The 14,019-nt window shown below is 41.0% G+C and overlaps 1 protein-coding gene across 5 annotated transcripts in view; it reads right to left on the minus strand.

Moving 5' to 3' along the window:
- Nucleotides 1-14,019, minus strand: part of CSMD3 (CUB and Sushi multiple domains 3) — a 1,232,975-nt gene that overhangs the window by 694,746 nt on the left and 524,210 nt on the right. For all 5 annotated transcript variants that reach the window (XM_030553724.1, XM_030553722.1, XM_030553725.1 and 2 more), the window contains one exon: nt 8,837-8,958. In XM_030553724.1, coding sequence (XP_030409584.1) covers nt 8,837-8,958 — 122 coding nt within the window. The remainder of the gene's footprint in view (nt 1-8,836; nt 8,959-14,019) is intronic.

A 14,019-nucleotide genomic window follows, 5' to 3' on the forward strand; every position in this document is an offset into this window, starting at 1 on the left:
CTTTTCTTTGACCTTGGTACAATCTTCAATACAATCTCTTGGATTGCCTCTATAGTCCTTACAACGCGTAAATGTTTCTTCCTCTCCAGTCAAAACATTGATCAATCCCAACCCTGCTTAACTTTAAGATATCAAAAACCAGTCGGAGGTAGTGTGATTTTCACAGAATAGTATTATTATGTATCAACTAGTTTAAATTAAAATGAAGTTGAATGCCTGCAGTAAGATTTGCAAAGGGCAATGTTTTCAGACCAAGTCAGACACCAATATAAACAGGTTTTATGGCTATTGTCCCTCACCCTACCCTGGGATCCACCAATGTAGCATAGTCTGAGCCCATATGGAGTCCAATTGGCTTCACTGGGATTCTACACAAATGCAGGAGTCCTCACTAACAGATCATATTGTATAATTAAGTGTGGCAAAGTACCTGCTTCTCCTCAGCTGGCTCAGTCACTTTTTGCCTTGGAGACACAGGCTTGTGAAAAGCAAAGTCCTTTCAGGTCACACAGGGTCTGGCTGACCCTTCCCTTAGTCAGTCCCTCGTGCTGGTTTTCTCCCCTTCTTGGGACAGAGTGCAGTCTTCCTTCTTGGAAGAATTCAGAGTCCTGCTGCACCTACTCACTGGCAGCTTCTCGGCTGGCTGGCTGGCTCCTCTCCCTCTCTTCCCCCACACCTTGCCCCTTCCATGCCAGGCTTTTAAAAAGTCTCCAGCAATTGGGGCCAGCTGAACCTAATTAGTTCCCTGGTAACCGTGTCATAAACAGATAGTTAAGGGTTAATGTCTCTTATCTGTAAAGGGTTACAAGCAGTGAACCTGGACCACCTGACCAGAGGACCAATCAGAAAACAAGATACTTTAAAATCTCGGTGGAGGGAAGTCTTTGTTTTGTGTTGTCTGTTATTCTCTCTGGGTTCTGAGAGTAACCAGACGTACCTACAGGCTCTCTAATTTTCTGTTCAAATAGTAAGTACCAGTAGAAGGCGGTTTAGTCTTTTTGATTGTTTTCTTTATTTGCAAATGTGTATTTTGCTGGAAGGATTTTAATTTGTATTTGTGCTGGGGGGAAGGCTTCTCTCTAGTGTCTATAAGCTGAAGAACCCTGTAACCTTTACCATCTTAATTACAGAGTCAACTTTTACTTTTTTCTTTCTTTTATTAAAAGCTTTTCTTTTTTAAAAACCTGATTGATTTTTTCCCCTTGTTGAGGCTCAAGGGAATTGAGTCTGTACTCACCAGGGAATTGGTGGGAGACAGGGAGAGAAACGAGGAGGGGGGAAGGTGCATTTCCCTTTGTTTTAAGATTCAAGGAGTCTGAATCACAGTGATCTTCCAGGGTAACCCAGGGAGGGGAAGCCTGGGAGAGGCAACGGTGAGGGAAAGGGTTTACTTTCCTTGTGTAAGATCCAGAAGGTCTGGGTCTTAGGGTCCTCTGGGAAGGTTTTGGGGGGACTAGAGTGTACCAGGCACTGAAAGTCCTGGTTGGTGGCAGCACTACAAGATCTAAGCTGGTAATTAAGCTTAGGGGGGATTCATGCTGGTACCCCATCTTTTGGACGCTAAGGTTCAGAGTGGGGGTTATACCATGACAAACCTCTGTTCCAGCTGAACCTTATTTCTCCATGGCTATCTCTCCTCAATGGATAGGGAGAGGCCTTTTAACCCCTCTGGGACTAATTACTACCTCTTCCTTTGTAGCCATTTGTCCTGAGTTTGCCACATAAGGTCATAATGGTTACCAATATGTTGCTTAATTAAGAGTTTGCCCATGACACTGATATTCCAGACATATCAAATATACCAATGATGTGAAGTAGCTATTCCAGATCACTGCTCTGGTTCAACAAAGCACTTCAACACATATTTAATTTAAGCATGAGTAAACCTACTCCTATTTACCAAAACACTAAAGCATGTCCTTATCTTTAAGAGCCTTAAGTCCTACTGAAGTCAATGAGACTTAAGCATTTCCTTAATGGTTTTTTTGAACAAGAATAGGATTATCAACATGTTTAAAGTTAAGCACATGCATATTTTGCTGAATCTAGGCCTACAGCAGTAATGGCAATGCCTGCTATAGTTAAGTATCAGAGGGGTAGCCGTGTTAGTCTGGATCTGTAAAAGCAGCAAAGAGTCCTGTGGCACCTTATAGACTAACAGACGTATTGGAGCATGAGCTTTCATGAGTGAATACCCACATGTTTTAGTTAAGACTCTAGAACAGTTTCCATTAGAAGCATGTATTCTCAGACACTAAAATCTGACTTTCACCTTTTGGTTTGAAATTTCCTAAATTTAATCTCTTTTAAAGGTGATAGAGTTGGGATCAAAAGTAAAAGGACTTGGGATGTGAAGAGCTGGGAGGTGAGGGGAAGTAATACAGTCTCAAAACATAGAACATTTATCCACTTTTTCTTTTTTAAACCAGCTCTAACGTCAAAATAGCTTAAAAGGAAGAAGTTGAAATCTGTCAGGAAAATAGTCTTCACTAAGAAGAAGTGTTTTTGAATGTTCAAGTGAAAAAAAAACTTTGTGAGCTTTTGAAAATTACACTCCTTCTATCCATAGTAAATTTTGAAAATCACCACCAGTAAGGCCCAGATTTTTAAAATTATTTAAGCATTGCTCTACTCAGTATTGCAGTGTCCAACTGACCTAGGATCATAAATGCCATTGAAAGTCAATGGGAGTTAGGCATTGCAATGCTGAGTGAAGCAATGCCTAAATACCTTTAAAAATCTGGGCCTTAGCCTATGAAGTACCTAAAGGGGCAGATTATTAGAGGCATTTAGATGCCTAACTCTGACTGATTTCAATGGGAGTGCAGTACCTACATGCTTTGGAAGTCCCACTAGGCACCTAACTCTCTTTAAAAATCTGGGCCTAAATTCATTAAGCCTATTATTCAGGAAAGGTCTTAAGCAAATGCTTAGAATCCATGCCTGTCCATGAATGCACTTAAATATGATGGACTTAATCATATGTTTAAAAAAGTGCTTAAACAGACTTCTTGAGCATGGATGCTTTTTCTTTTTAGATACATCAGAATGTTTTGCTTTGAGACAATCAAAAACATTGTTTCAATTTATCTTTTTTAAATTATGTAAGACAATACAAAATTAAAAAAAAATCTAAATGAAAAGTCCCTTATACAAAACAAAATATTTTGTTCTGAAAATATTGAATCATTTTGACATTGTTTGAATTTATTTCCTCCCTTTTTCTCCTAAATAGATTTTCAGCTAAATTCATAGGATTTCATGCAATGTTTCAAATTTGGTGATAAATTGTGTTAAAGTTTTTTTTCCAATCAGCTATAGTAATAGATACAGTGTAGATAAATTATCAGTATTGACCAATTGTGCAAAGTTTACTGTGTCTTGAACATTCAATTAAAAAGGAATAACTGTGAAAGCTGCACGTTTAAACAGTGAACAGGCAGACAGGTAAGGCAAGAACTATCATGACTAGATAAAAAATGGCTTTGCAGAAACCCTACTTCTACAGTCAGCCACCAGTCACCCTGGAGTTCAAGTGTGTCATCCCAGTAATAGGTTAGGCAGCACCAACATAGTTAATGAGTGAGGCAAGACTGCTTAAGAGTCAAAACCAAAGATACATTGCTAAGCATATTTCAGATTCTGTCTTCAAAGATGCACAGCCTTTTATTACAGAGAGAGGCATCTTGAACAGAAGAATGAGTGTGATGAAACATGCAAAAAGTCAGCGTTAAATATTCCCCAAATTAAAATACGTGAAAATAAGTTTATTGTATCTTTAAAGGGTGAACTGTTACTTCTTTCATTTCCCCCACTTCCCCAAGTTATATAATTTCATAAGGCTCAGTAAAAATTCACTGTTAGATTCTGACCATGTAAATTACAGTTTAATATATTATAACTAAATTACAATCTAAACAAATACTAGTATATAGAATTACACCATAATGAAGAGTAAAGCAAATTATATTCGATAACAAAAAAGCTTTTTTTTCAAGGAAACAGATTTTCATTAATTTTAACAAATACTAATCTGCTCTGAATTCAAATTAGCTAAATTAGATATTCTTTAGAAAAGAATAGTGCTACAAACAGAGTAAACAGAAATACCATAGGGCACACTTAACAAGTCTTTTATTCATATACATCCAAAATAAATATCCAATAATCAGACCGTCACTTTCTATAGAAAACAGGGAAATTGAATGAAGGGACTAGGGGTGTGGAGAGGATTCTGGGAAAATGACATTCCTCTCATGAGTTTTCCCTTATTTTTTCTGTCATGTATAGGGGATGGTTGGTCTCTTATTAAAACTTTGTAGGTACTTTTTGGCTGGCTCTCTCCCCATACCAGGGGAAAGGGGAAGTGTCAAAGTGGAGTCAGGATCTTGAGACAGACTGGGCCTCTGGCCAATCAGAGACCTCCAGGCCAGGCCCAGTGGGAACAGTGGTGCTGGAACACATTTTATAGTGGGGATGCTGAAGCAGAAACCATTTATTTGGGTTGTTATTGCTACTTCAAACCAGGGGGTGCAGCAGCACCCCCAGCACCAGAACCAATTAATAGGAAGTAGCCAGTCAGTCTGATTGACCAGGCAACCAGATCAACCAGGGAGCCACAGCTCATATCCCAGCCCCCTTGTGTGCTGGGGGAAGGAGAGTCAGGAAGAGCAGCCCCAGGCAGGGTGGAGGAAGCTGAGGCCTGAACCCAGGATGAGCAGAGCAGCATGGGAGGCCAGAGAGAGCTGTGTACAGACACAATGGTGGGGCCAAGAGAGCCAGCAAGTGGGCGACAGTCAGTGGAGAGAGAGGAGAGTGGGAACTCACTGAGAACAAGATGACACATCCAGCCGGGGGGGCCCCATAGAGGGAAGAGAAGAACAGCACTAGAGACCCCAGTGAAGGGGATAAAGTGATCCAGCAGGGAGGGACCAAGCTGTGGGAGCCCAGTATCCCCCACCCACAGCTACCACTTTGCCCTGAGACCAGCTGTGCAGGGAGCAGTCTTCTTTTTCTTAGCATATGCACAAAATGTGTCAGGTGGCCCAAGACTGGGATTCATCACTGAATTAGGTCTGTTGGTTGGATCACTGGCTTCCCCGGCCCAGGCTGAGTACTGACAAGGAGTGTGCTACGATCCATGCCCTCCAAGGGAGCTGTGCCTCCAGCATTCATAATAGTGTTAAATATATTTAAAAGTGTTTTTAAATTTATAAGGGGGAGTCGCACTCAGAGGTTTGCTATGTGAAAGGGGTCACCAGTACAAAAGTTTGAGAACCACTGAATTAACCTCTCTGGAGCCTTGGGGAATGCAGAGGAGGGGAGTCTCCCTTGGTAGGGTAGGGAAGGAGATAGGTAGTGTATGATATTGCTCTTCTCATGTGATCTCTCCCCCATGGCTCTCTTAGCTCTATCACTGTTAATCTAAAGTGGCTAATTTTAAATGAAGCTACCCTTCCCTGACATAAATCTCCCTATGGCACGGAAATTAAATGTAGACTATAATTTGGCATTTGAGAAGTGAAAGGGATGGTAACCCTAAGGGAAAAGATAACAGCTTGGCACTTTGTGCTAAATAGCTGTCTGCAAGCCTCAAACTGCTGAACAAGCTTTAGGGTAGGGAAGGCTGGGCCTCCCCAAACAGCCTGGCCCTACCCCCTATCTGACCCTCACCCACTTCCTGCCCTCCGACTGCCCCTCTCTGAATCCCCGACCCATCCTGCTCTTTGTCCGCTCGCCCCCCCACAACCACACCCCAGGACCTCACCCCTCACCAACCCCCCCATCCACTGACTGTCCTGACTGCATCCACCCCCCAGCTGAGTCCTGACAGACCCCTGGAATGCCCACGATCCAACTCCCCATTCCCCGTCCCCTCACCACTCCCAGCAGTGCTGTCCAGGGCCGCTCCTGGGTTACCACCACCTCTCCCCTCTCTCGGAGCTGCACCGTGCCGCGTCCAGGAGCTACCCTGGCCCCTGAACAGTGCTTCAGTGGCGTGGTTCCAGCAGGACCAGAGCTTGCAGCCCTGCCCCCTTACCACATGGCTCTGACTCAGTGGAAAGAGCTCAGGTCCTGCCGCTCCAGTGCTGTTCAGGGCCGCTCCTGACGTGGCGCACTGAGGTGCCGGGGGATGGATGGAGGCGGAGGTGGGGCTGGGGGTCCCTGCAGGGCCCTAGGCCTGGGGTAAATTGCCCCATTTTCCCCCCCCTCTGGTTGGCCCTGCTCAGCCAAAACCAGCAGTGGGCTGAGCAAGGGCTGGGATCCTTGTCTGGGGTTCTAGTCACCAGCCCCACTCAGCCTGCTGCCAGTCTGGGGTCCAGCTGCTGGCCCTGCTCAGCCCGCTGCCAGTCTGGGGTCCCATTCACTCATCTGGCAGCGGGCAGAGCGGGGCCAGTGGCCAGGACCCCAGATCGGTAACGGGCTGAGCCGCTCAGCCCAGACCAGCAGTGGGCTGAGTAGGGCCTGGGATCCTTGTCTGGGTTCCAGACACTACCTCTGCTCAGCCCGCTGCCGGTCTGGGTTTCCATTCACTCAGCTGGCAGTGGACTGAGCGGGACCAGTGGCCGGGAACTTAGACCAGCAGCAGGCCAAGCAGCTCTCTGGTCCTGGCTGTTGGCACCACTCAGCCCGCTGCCAGCCTGGGGTTCCATTCACCCAGACTGGCAGTGGGCTGAGCAGGGCCAGTGGCCAGGACCCCAGACAAGGCTCCCAAGCAAGGATCACACTAAACTGATAAGATCTGCATTTTAGTTTTATTTTAAATGAAGCTTCTTAAATATTTTTAAAACCTTATTTACTTTAAATACAACAATAGTTTATTTATATAATATAGACATATAGAGAGACCTTCTATAAACGTTAAAATGTATTACTGGCATGCAAAACCTTAAATAACAGTGAACGTGGCACACCACTTCTGAAAGGCTGCCGACCCCTGCTTTAGTACATATTAAAATCTTTCAACTGCTTAGTATATTTTGAAACTTGTTAAAAATTTTCCCCGTCCCACTATTTTTAGGCTGTTCCAGAGGAAGACAAATCTGTTCCATTTAATTTGATGCTGGTGGTAGTGATGGTGATGGTGTGTGTGTGTGTGTGTGTGTGCACACCCTTTTTAACAGTTCACTTCAAGATAAAGCTACTACCCTGTTAGAGAAATGTTAATTATCAGGAATCTATCTAGTAACCAGGTGGGAACACTCCACCTCACAGAAAGATCTGACATGGGTAAGAGAAGCATTTGAGGAAGAATCACAGAACCATAGAATATCAGGGTTGGATGGGACCTCAGGAGGTCGTCCAGTCCAACCTCCTGCTCAAAGCAGGACCAATCCCCAACTAAATCATCCCAGCCAGGGATTTGTCAAGCCTGACCCTAAAAACTTCTAAGGAAGGAGTTTCCACCACCTCCCTAGGTAAGAGGTACTGTGACAAGAAGATAAGGCAATCTAGAAGCTTCCTCACCATAATCTCCAGTGTTCAGGTTCAGTACTATGGTCTCATGAGCAACTGTGATGTCCCTCAAGAGGGAAAGTAATTGGATTACAGCCTTAAACCAAACCACAGAGTGTTCTGGGGACCCAGTAGGTAAGGCCCTGATAGTGTAGCCTCACTAAGTAGATAGGGAAAGGAAGTCTCCCAACTTGTTCCTCTAGGTAATCCCAGGGATGGTAAGAGACTGGTTGCTTCTCATCCCACCGAGATAACTTAGAGTAAGGTAGCATCCCATTTTACCACACGCCTGCCCAAACCGTATTACACCTGCATCAGCATTTCTGTCATAGGAACAAACAAGTATCTCACCCAAGGATCTTGGGGAGATCAGCTGGAAATCACGACCATGTATGCAGAAGACTTGTGCCTCTACTTTCAGCTCCAGGGCTTCACACCCTTACCTAGGTATCAAACATCATGGCTATATTGGAGACATTCTGTAGTGGAGACACCCCCTTTAAACCCTGGTTCTGGAATGTGAAGTGTTCCTTGAAGTTAAAAAAAAAAAATTAAGGCCTTATTAACCTTACTTTTCTGAAGATTTCCTGCAGTTTAGCATGGGCACAACAAATGTAACGCTAGCTTTACCCTCCTCCACTGTAGTTTGTCCTCTCTGCACTGTAGAACCACAAACCCACAAAGGATTTGCTGAGGGGTCTATGATATGGGGCAGAATAAGTAACAGGGGTGGTTTATGGGACACATCCAGCCGTGTAGTAGCTATCACAAAAGAAGATGCTCTTCAACAGAGTGTCACTTTGAGATACACGTCTAATTTCTTTTTGATTATATAAGTAAGTGCAAATCCATTCACTGCAACAGGTTTTCAGTGGGATATATGCATGCAGAATTTAGCTACTGATACCTGGGCATGTGTTTCAGTACAGTGGTTCAATTAGTCAATCATACAGTTATTCAGCTTTTGCACTGCCCCATATTAAATGAAACTCACCAAATGTCAGAACCCCAGCGATGTCATCACAGATTCTGCAACCTAACGAGCCATAAAGCATTATCTTTCATGTCATACAACTCTTCCAACTGTAAGTCTCAGCAAAACTGGACCCTTATTGTTTTGATTTACCAGTAACTTTATTCTACTAAGTATCACTTTTGTGACTTACAACAAAAACATGATAGCATCTACTGGAAAACAAAAAGCTAAATACTCTAGAGGTAGATATTCATCGTTCTTTCACTATCTGTCCATACATAACCAAAAATATTCATAGAAATATGAACTGCACTTTAGTAATAAATAATATTAAAATAAATATTAGAGTCAGTGCATGCTTTTGTATTGTTGCTTTTTAAAACTAGCACTAAATTTTAAACTTACCTTATTGGTATTTATAGCTGTGATGACCCAAACACATTGAGCATTACTGTCATATTGGAATGGAAAATTGGGTGATGCAAAGGTGCCACTGGGTCCCTGAAGATTAGATCCACAAGTTTTTACTGCAAAAATAAAATGTTTAACTTAGAATTCATGCATGAAACATGTACAGCAAATGCATAAAACATTCTCTCTCCTACATTACAAATATGCAAAGGATTAAAATACCAGTTAACAATATACCCATTGCAACATAATATCATCACATTTGTGTTGCATTATTCAGAGACACAAGTGAAATGCACTTACTCTAAGGTTCAAGATATTACCTTTGAAAAGACACAAAACAGAAACTAGCTGTGATTAAGAGTATGCACCAAGACTATATAAAGTAACTGTTCTATTTATTTGAAATAAATCAGAATAATGTAAAAAGATAAATACATTGTTTCAGTGCTCTCAAAAAATACCTGTAAAGAGAAGTGTTCATATACCAGACTTAATGACAAAGCACACTTTTACTACTGGCATGTTTTTGAGGATTAGTTGTCCTTTGTTCACGCTAGTACGTCTATTGCTTTTGTCTCTGCTGGAGTTACATTAAGTTGCAATAAAGAGATCTTTCAAAGGAAACTTTGCAGATTCTGCCCTTAAATGAAGTAAGCTATACCAGTTTTTAAAGAACAGACCATGTGAACTATTAAGTACTGTAAATGTATTTTTAAAAAGTCAGTTGTGACTACTTAGAGATAGAGCAGAGTATTTTACATTTAGATGTAGTACTAGTGAAAACTGTGTTCTAGCAAAATATGAAACATTAACGGACTTTTCTTCTCTGTTTAGGATGAGATTGTGCCACCCTTATTCAAGATAAGCACTTTACCCCACAAAAATTCTCTTACATCAATGGGACCATTTGTGCAGAATGGTGCTATATTACGTAGTAGGTGAAATCCTGGCCCTGTTGAGGTCAATTGAGAGTTTTGTCATTAGCTGCCATAATAACAGGATTTCACACAGTGTGAATAAGCATACCCTAAACAACATACAAGCCAAGCCTCTCACAGAGATAGTGTATGTAGGCTTTGGGTCTGTGCTGTTTTTGACATTTTGTATACCTGAGTTGAAAACATTCCTGATCAACCTTTTTCTGGGTTAAGCAATACCTGAGCCTTTTGTCATGTTTCTGTGCTGATTCCTATAGCATTGTAGTGAGTAAGCTGCAGAAGCAGAAAAATAATTGCTAATGCTGGAGTCTGGCAGACCATTTCACTTCACTGATTTAAATTTCGACTAAGATAGGTGAATCTGTCATACAATATGCTTACACTTTAACAAAGCATGCTAATTTGGGCAGGGATAGACAGTAAATCAAAGCTAGCTTGTTCTAAGACACAGAGCTCTTCTTGAGGGTCCTAAGGTTTTCATAAATGGAAACTTAGGTTTATTAAGATACTAAAGAAGTCCACATGCTGTTCATTCCCTACTCTTTGTTCCAACTTTAGCGATTCCAACTCATATTTACATTTCCTGCAGTAACTTCCATCTGCATTTCCAGTGGGAACTAACTACAGTCTGCATGTCACTCAGCAAATATGAGAGAGTAAGAGATCAAGTTAGTAGATTCATTGAACCCACTCTCCAAGTTTCATTCGCACCAATTGTTGTTCTCCTATGCAAAACTACACAAAAAGTATTTACTATATCAAGAAACTTCTTTAAATCTTAGAAATCTAAATCTAAAAACCACCAGTATAATTCCTTTGTTCTCCCCACTTTGACTGTGTGACTGGCATGGCTCATTCAACTATATTTGCGCAAAGAGTATTTGAAATTTTTTCTGCAAAAGAAAATATTTTGAAAACACTACTGCTAAAGAAAAGAAAGAGCAGAAGATATTTTATAACAAGCTCAATGTTAACAAGAACATAATCATTATAATGAAATTATTGTAGTTTCTGTAACAACCAAGAATGATTGTCTCCAAAGGTCCTTTTCCTCAATATCAACAAGACATTTGTGGAAAAGTGATGTGTTTGACATGAGTCTTGGAAGTCATGGTAGATATTGTTAATCTATTAAAGCCTTCGGCATCATCTGTTTCAAATTTGCTGAATTTGCATAAATATTGTATTATATAATTTTTTGCTAAAGACACCAAGGGCCCAGGTTAGGTGCATTTTGCTTTAAATAATTTATAAATTAAAATAACTATGTTAAAACATTGCTTGTATTTGTTAATTAAACAATGCCACACACAATTGCACCTCCATATTCTCTTGCAACTTAATAGGTTGCATATATCTCTAAATCTCAAACAAATGTTGTGCATATCTATATCAAAATACAGTGGCATGGCAAGAAATTTGAAGAACCTGGAATAGATGATTTAATGTATCTTTTTCGTCTGTAACTTCCGTAACTGTATTTATCTAGTAGGTGCCTTTCAAACACTGATGACTCATAAATAATAAAATACACAAAACCATCACAGATTAGAACAACACAGAACTCATGGCTGAGGACAAACTAAGGAGAGAAAAGCAGAGATAAATGGGAGTCCTAGTTTTTTGAGAATGCAAATATAAAGCAGTAAAGCCATTATTCAATTTCATTTTAATATGACTTTAGATACTGTACCACATAAAAGGCTACAAAATTATGTCAGATTCTGAAATCCCACTGAAATCAAATAGGAAAAAAAAATAGATTTTTAGATTTAGTTAGATTTTAACTATGATATCCTTGATCGGATGTAGAGCTTTCAGCTGAATCCATATTATTCTCCTCCCTCTCCAACCAAAAAAGGAGCATACAAACCACTGAATAGATATCTAAAAGCAAGAATTCAGACAGCTGTGACTATTTTTAGGGGTAGCGGAACAGTTTCCACTTAGAAGAAGTAAGAAAACAAAATTTCTTGAAAAATATACAAAGTTAGTATTTTTTTTTAATGATTCATATATAAACCAAATCTCATTCACACAGAAGGAAAGTAAACACAAGGCAGCAAGTTTGTTTCCTTAATATCTCTAAGACATCCCACATTTCTGTTTTGAAAAATTTTCCTGACAACCCTTCTGATGTCAAGGCATACCTCAAAAGCCATCTCACCTAAGTATTACCTTGCCGTAATGTTTCTGTGCTGATTCCTACAGCACTGCAGGGAGTAAGCAAAAAAAAAAAGAAGAAATTCAATTTTAACAATGGATTGTATAGCTCAGATGATAATCAGTGCTCAGTGTTAGGCTCAGTAGTGCAAATGGTGCCTCAGGGGGTGGCAGCATCTAATGGGGGGCACATGACCAGTCCAGGGCCCCCATGCTCTCCCTATCCCCTCCTCATGATCCACCCTCACTACCTGGGGCTCTGTCCTCCTCCCACTGTACCAGAGACTTTGGAACTGCAGGAACGAAAGGAGCAGAATGTTAGGCCTCTGGGGAGCCCCAGGCCCGCAGCTCCTCCAATGCAGCTGTACTGTCCTCTAGCCCTTCCATGCAGGGTCTCCTCTGTTTATACAGCAGTCCCGCCGGAGGACAGGGCTGTGGGCGGGGATGTGGGCGTATAGCCACGCTGAAGGAGCTGCCAGCATGGGATCACGGTGGCCCCATGTTCTGCTCCTCCTGTGTCTTTCCAGAACACCGTACCAGCTATAAATATCTTGCTGCTATGGTGTATCTGACTGTAACGCCCTACTTGTATTGCTGGTTAGGCTCCACAGGTGCTGACTTTTGTTTTTGCTGGTGGGTGCTTTTCACCTTCTGGTTTCACTGTATACCATGTATGTGCTTCTGCCATGTACTGGTAGCTTGTGGATGCTGGGCACCCCCTATAATTTTCAGTCAGGGCTTGATCTCCGGATCATGCTCAGAGTCTACGTCTATGTTAGACTCGATCTTATTTCCAGTATACAAGATAATAAACATACAAGAAAGATATGCCAATGCCAAACAACATTATATAGGTATGATTTGCCAGTATCAAAAAAGTGGAAGGCTGGTTCTGGACAAAAATTGAGGCAACATGAGTTGACAAGTGTCTTAAGCCTTACTGAATAAATAAGGAATAAGATGGTTGAAAATAGCAGTTAAGGACTGGCATCTCTCTGCTCAGTTCATGGGCACATTTACAGGTTCCCCAGTTACACTGAACAGATCAAGAGGTTTGAAAAAATTGAAAATGCACTGACTAGTACTTAGCATGAATATTCCCACTCTAGCCTAGTAATACTTTACAAAATAACTTCCTGTTTAGAAAAAAAAAAGTCTTATAAAACATAAATATGGATGGAACAAAATAGCGTTCTACAGAAATAATGCTAAATCCTATAGATTTAAAGAGACATAATACAACAAAATATGCTGCTAATAGCATGTTAGTGGACAATGAAGAGCATCATTGTATAGTCACCATTTTGAAGTTATTCAAACCATCTAATCAAACTAAACCTCAGTCTGTTATTGCACAGTGTAACCAGTTAAGCATGAAAAGTTATCTTCTGTGATACTGAAATGTCTTCATGTTTTCTCCATGACGATAAAGGGGATTCAAGAACTAGAACTCTGTTTTGATTTTGCAGAATAAGACTACAATAGCAATATAGTAGCATGGTGTCATATTAAGGGCCAATGGCTGTCAAAATGCTTATTCAAAAATTAAAAATGAAGAGCTTACAGTATACAGATTTTGAGTTCTTTGAACCTGAGTTCAATGAGTAAACATGGGGATATAATTTTTTCTTGCAATAGAATAAAAACACAAAAAAGAGTTACCTACCAGTACCAGTAACTGTTGTTCTTTGAGATATGCATGCAGACGTGTATTCCAGTGAGTTGTGCACGTGTCCAGCACACCAAAGCTAAAGAACTTTGCTCACCAGTAACTTTGGCCCATGTAGCTCCTCTCATGACTACTTACAATACAGTTACTGTATTATATTGTTGCAATACAGGTAAATAACCATTTTTTCTTCTTAAAATGATTCAAAATATGTATTCTGCTCAGAATGATTCACAAGCAGTATTGGAAGGATGTGGGGCTCAGAGCCTACGTAAACAGCGGCAACAGGACTGCTTTTCTAAAGTTTGCATCTGACCAAGATGCAGTCAGCAAAGAGGCTAATAATTTTTTTTTTTTATGAATAGAAGACCAAGTAGTGGTCCTGCAAATGCCCTGTATAGAAA

The sequence above is a fragment of the Gopherus evgoodei genome, chromosome 2 (genome assembly GCF_007399415.2).
Source record: "Gopherus evgoodei ecotype Sinaloan lineage chromosome 2, rGopEvg1_v1.p, whole genome shotgun sequence".
NCBI lineage: Eukaryota > Metazoa > Chordata > Testudines > Testudinidae > Gopherus > Gopherus evgoodei.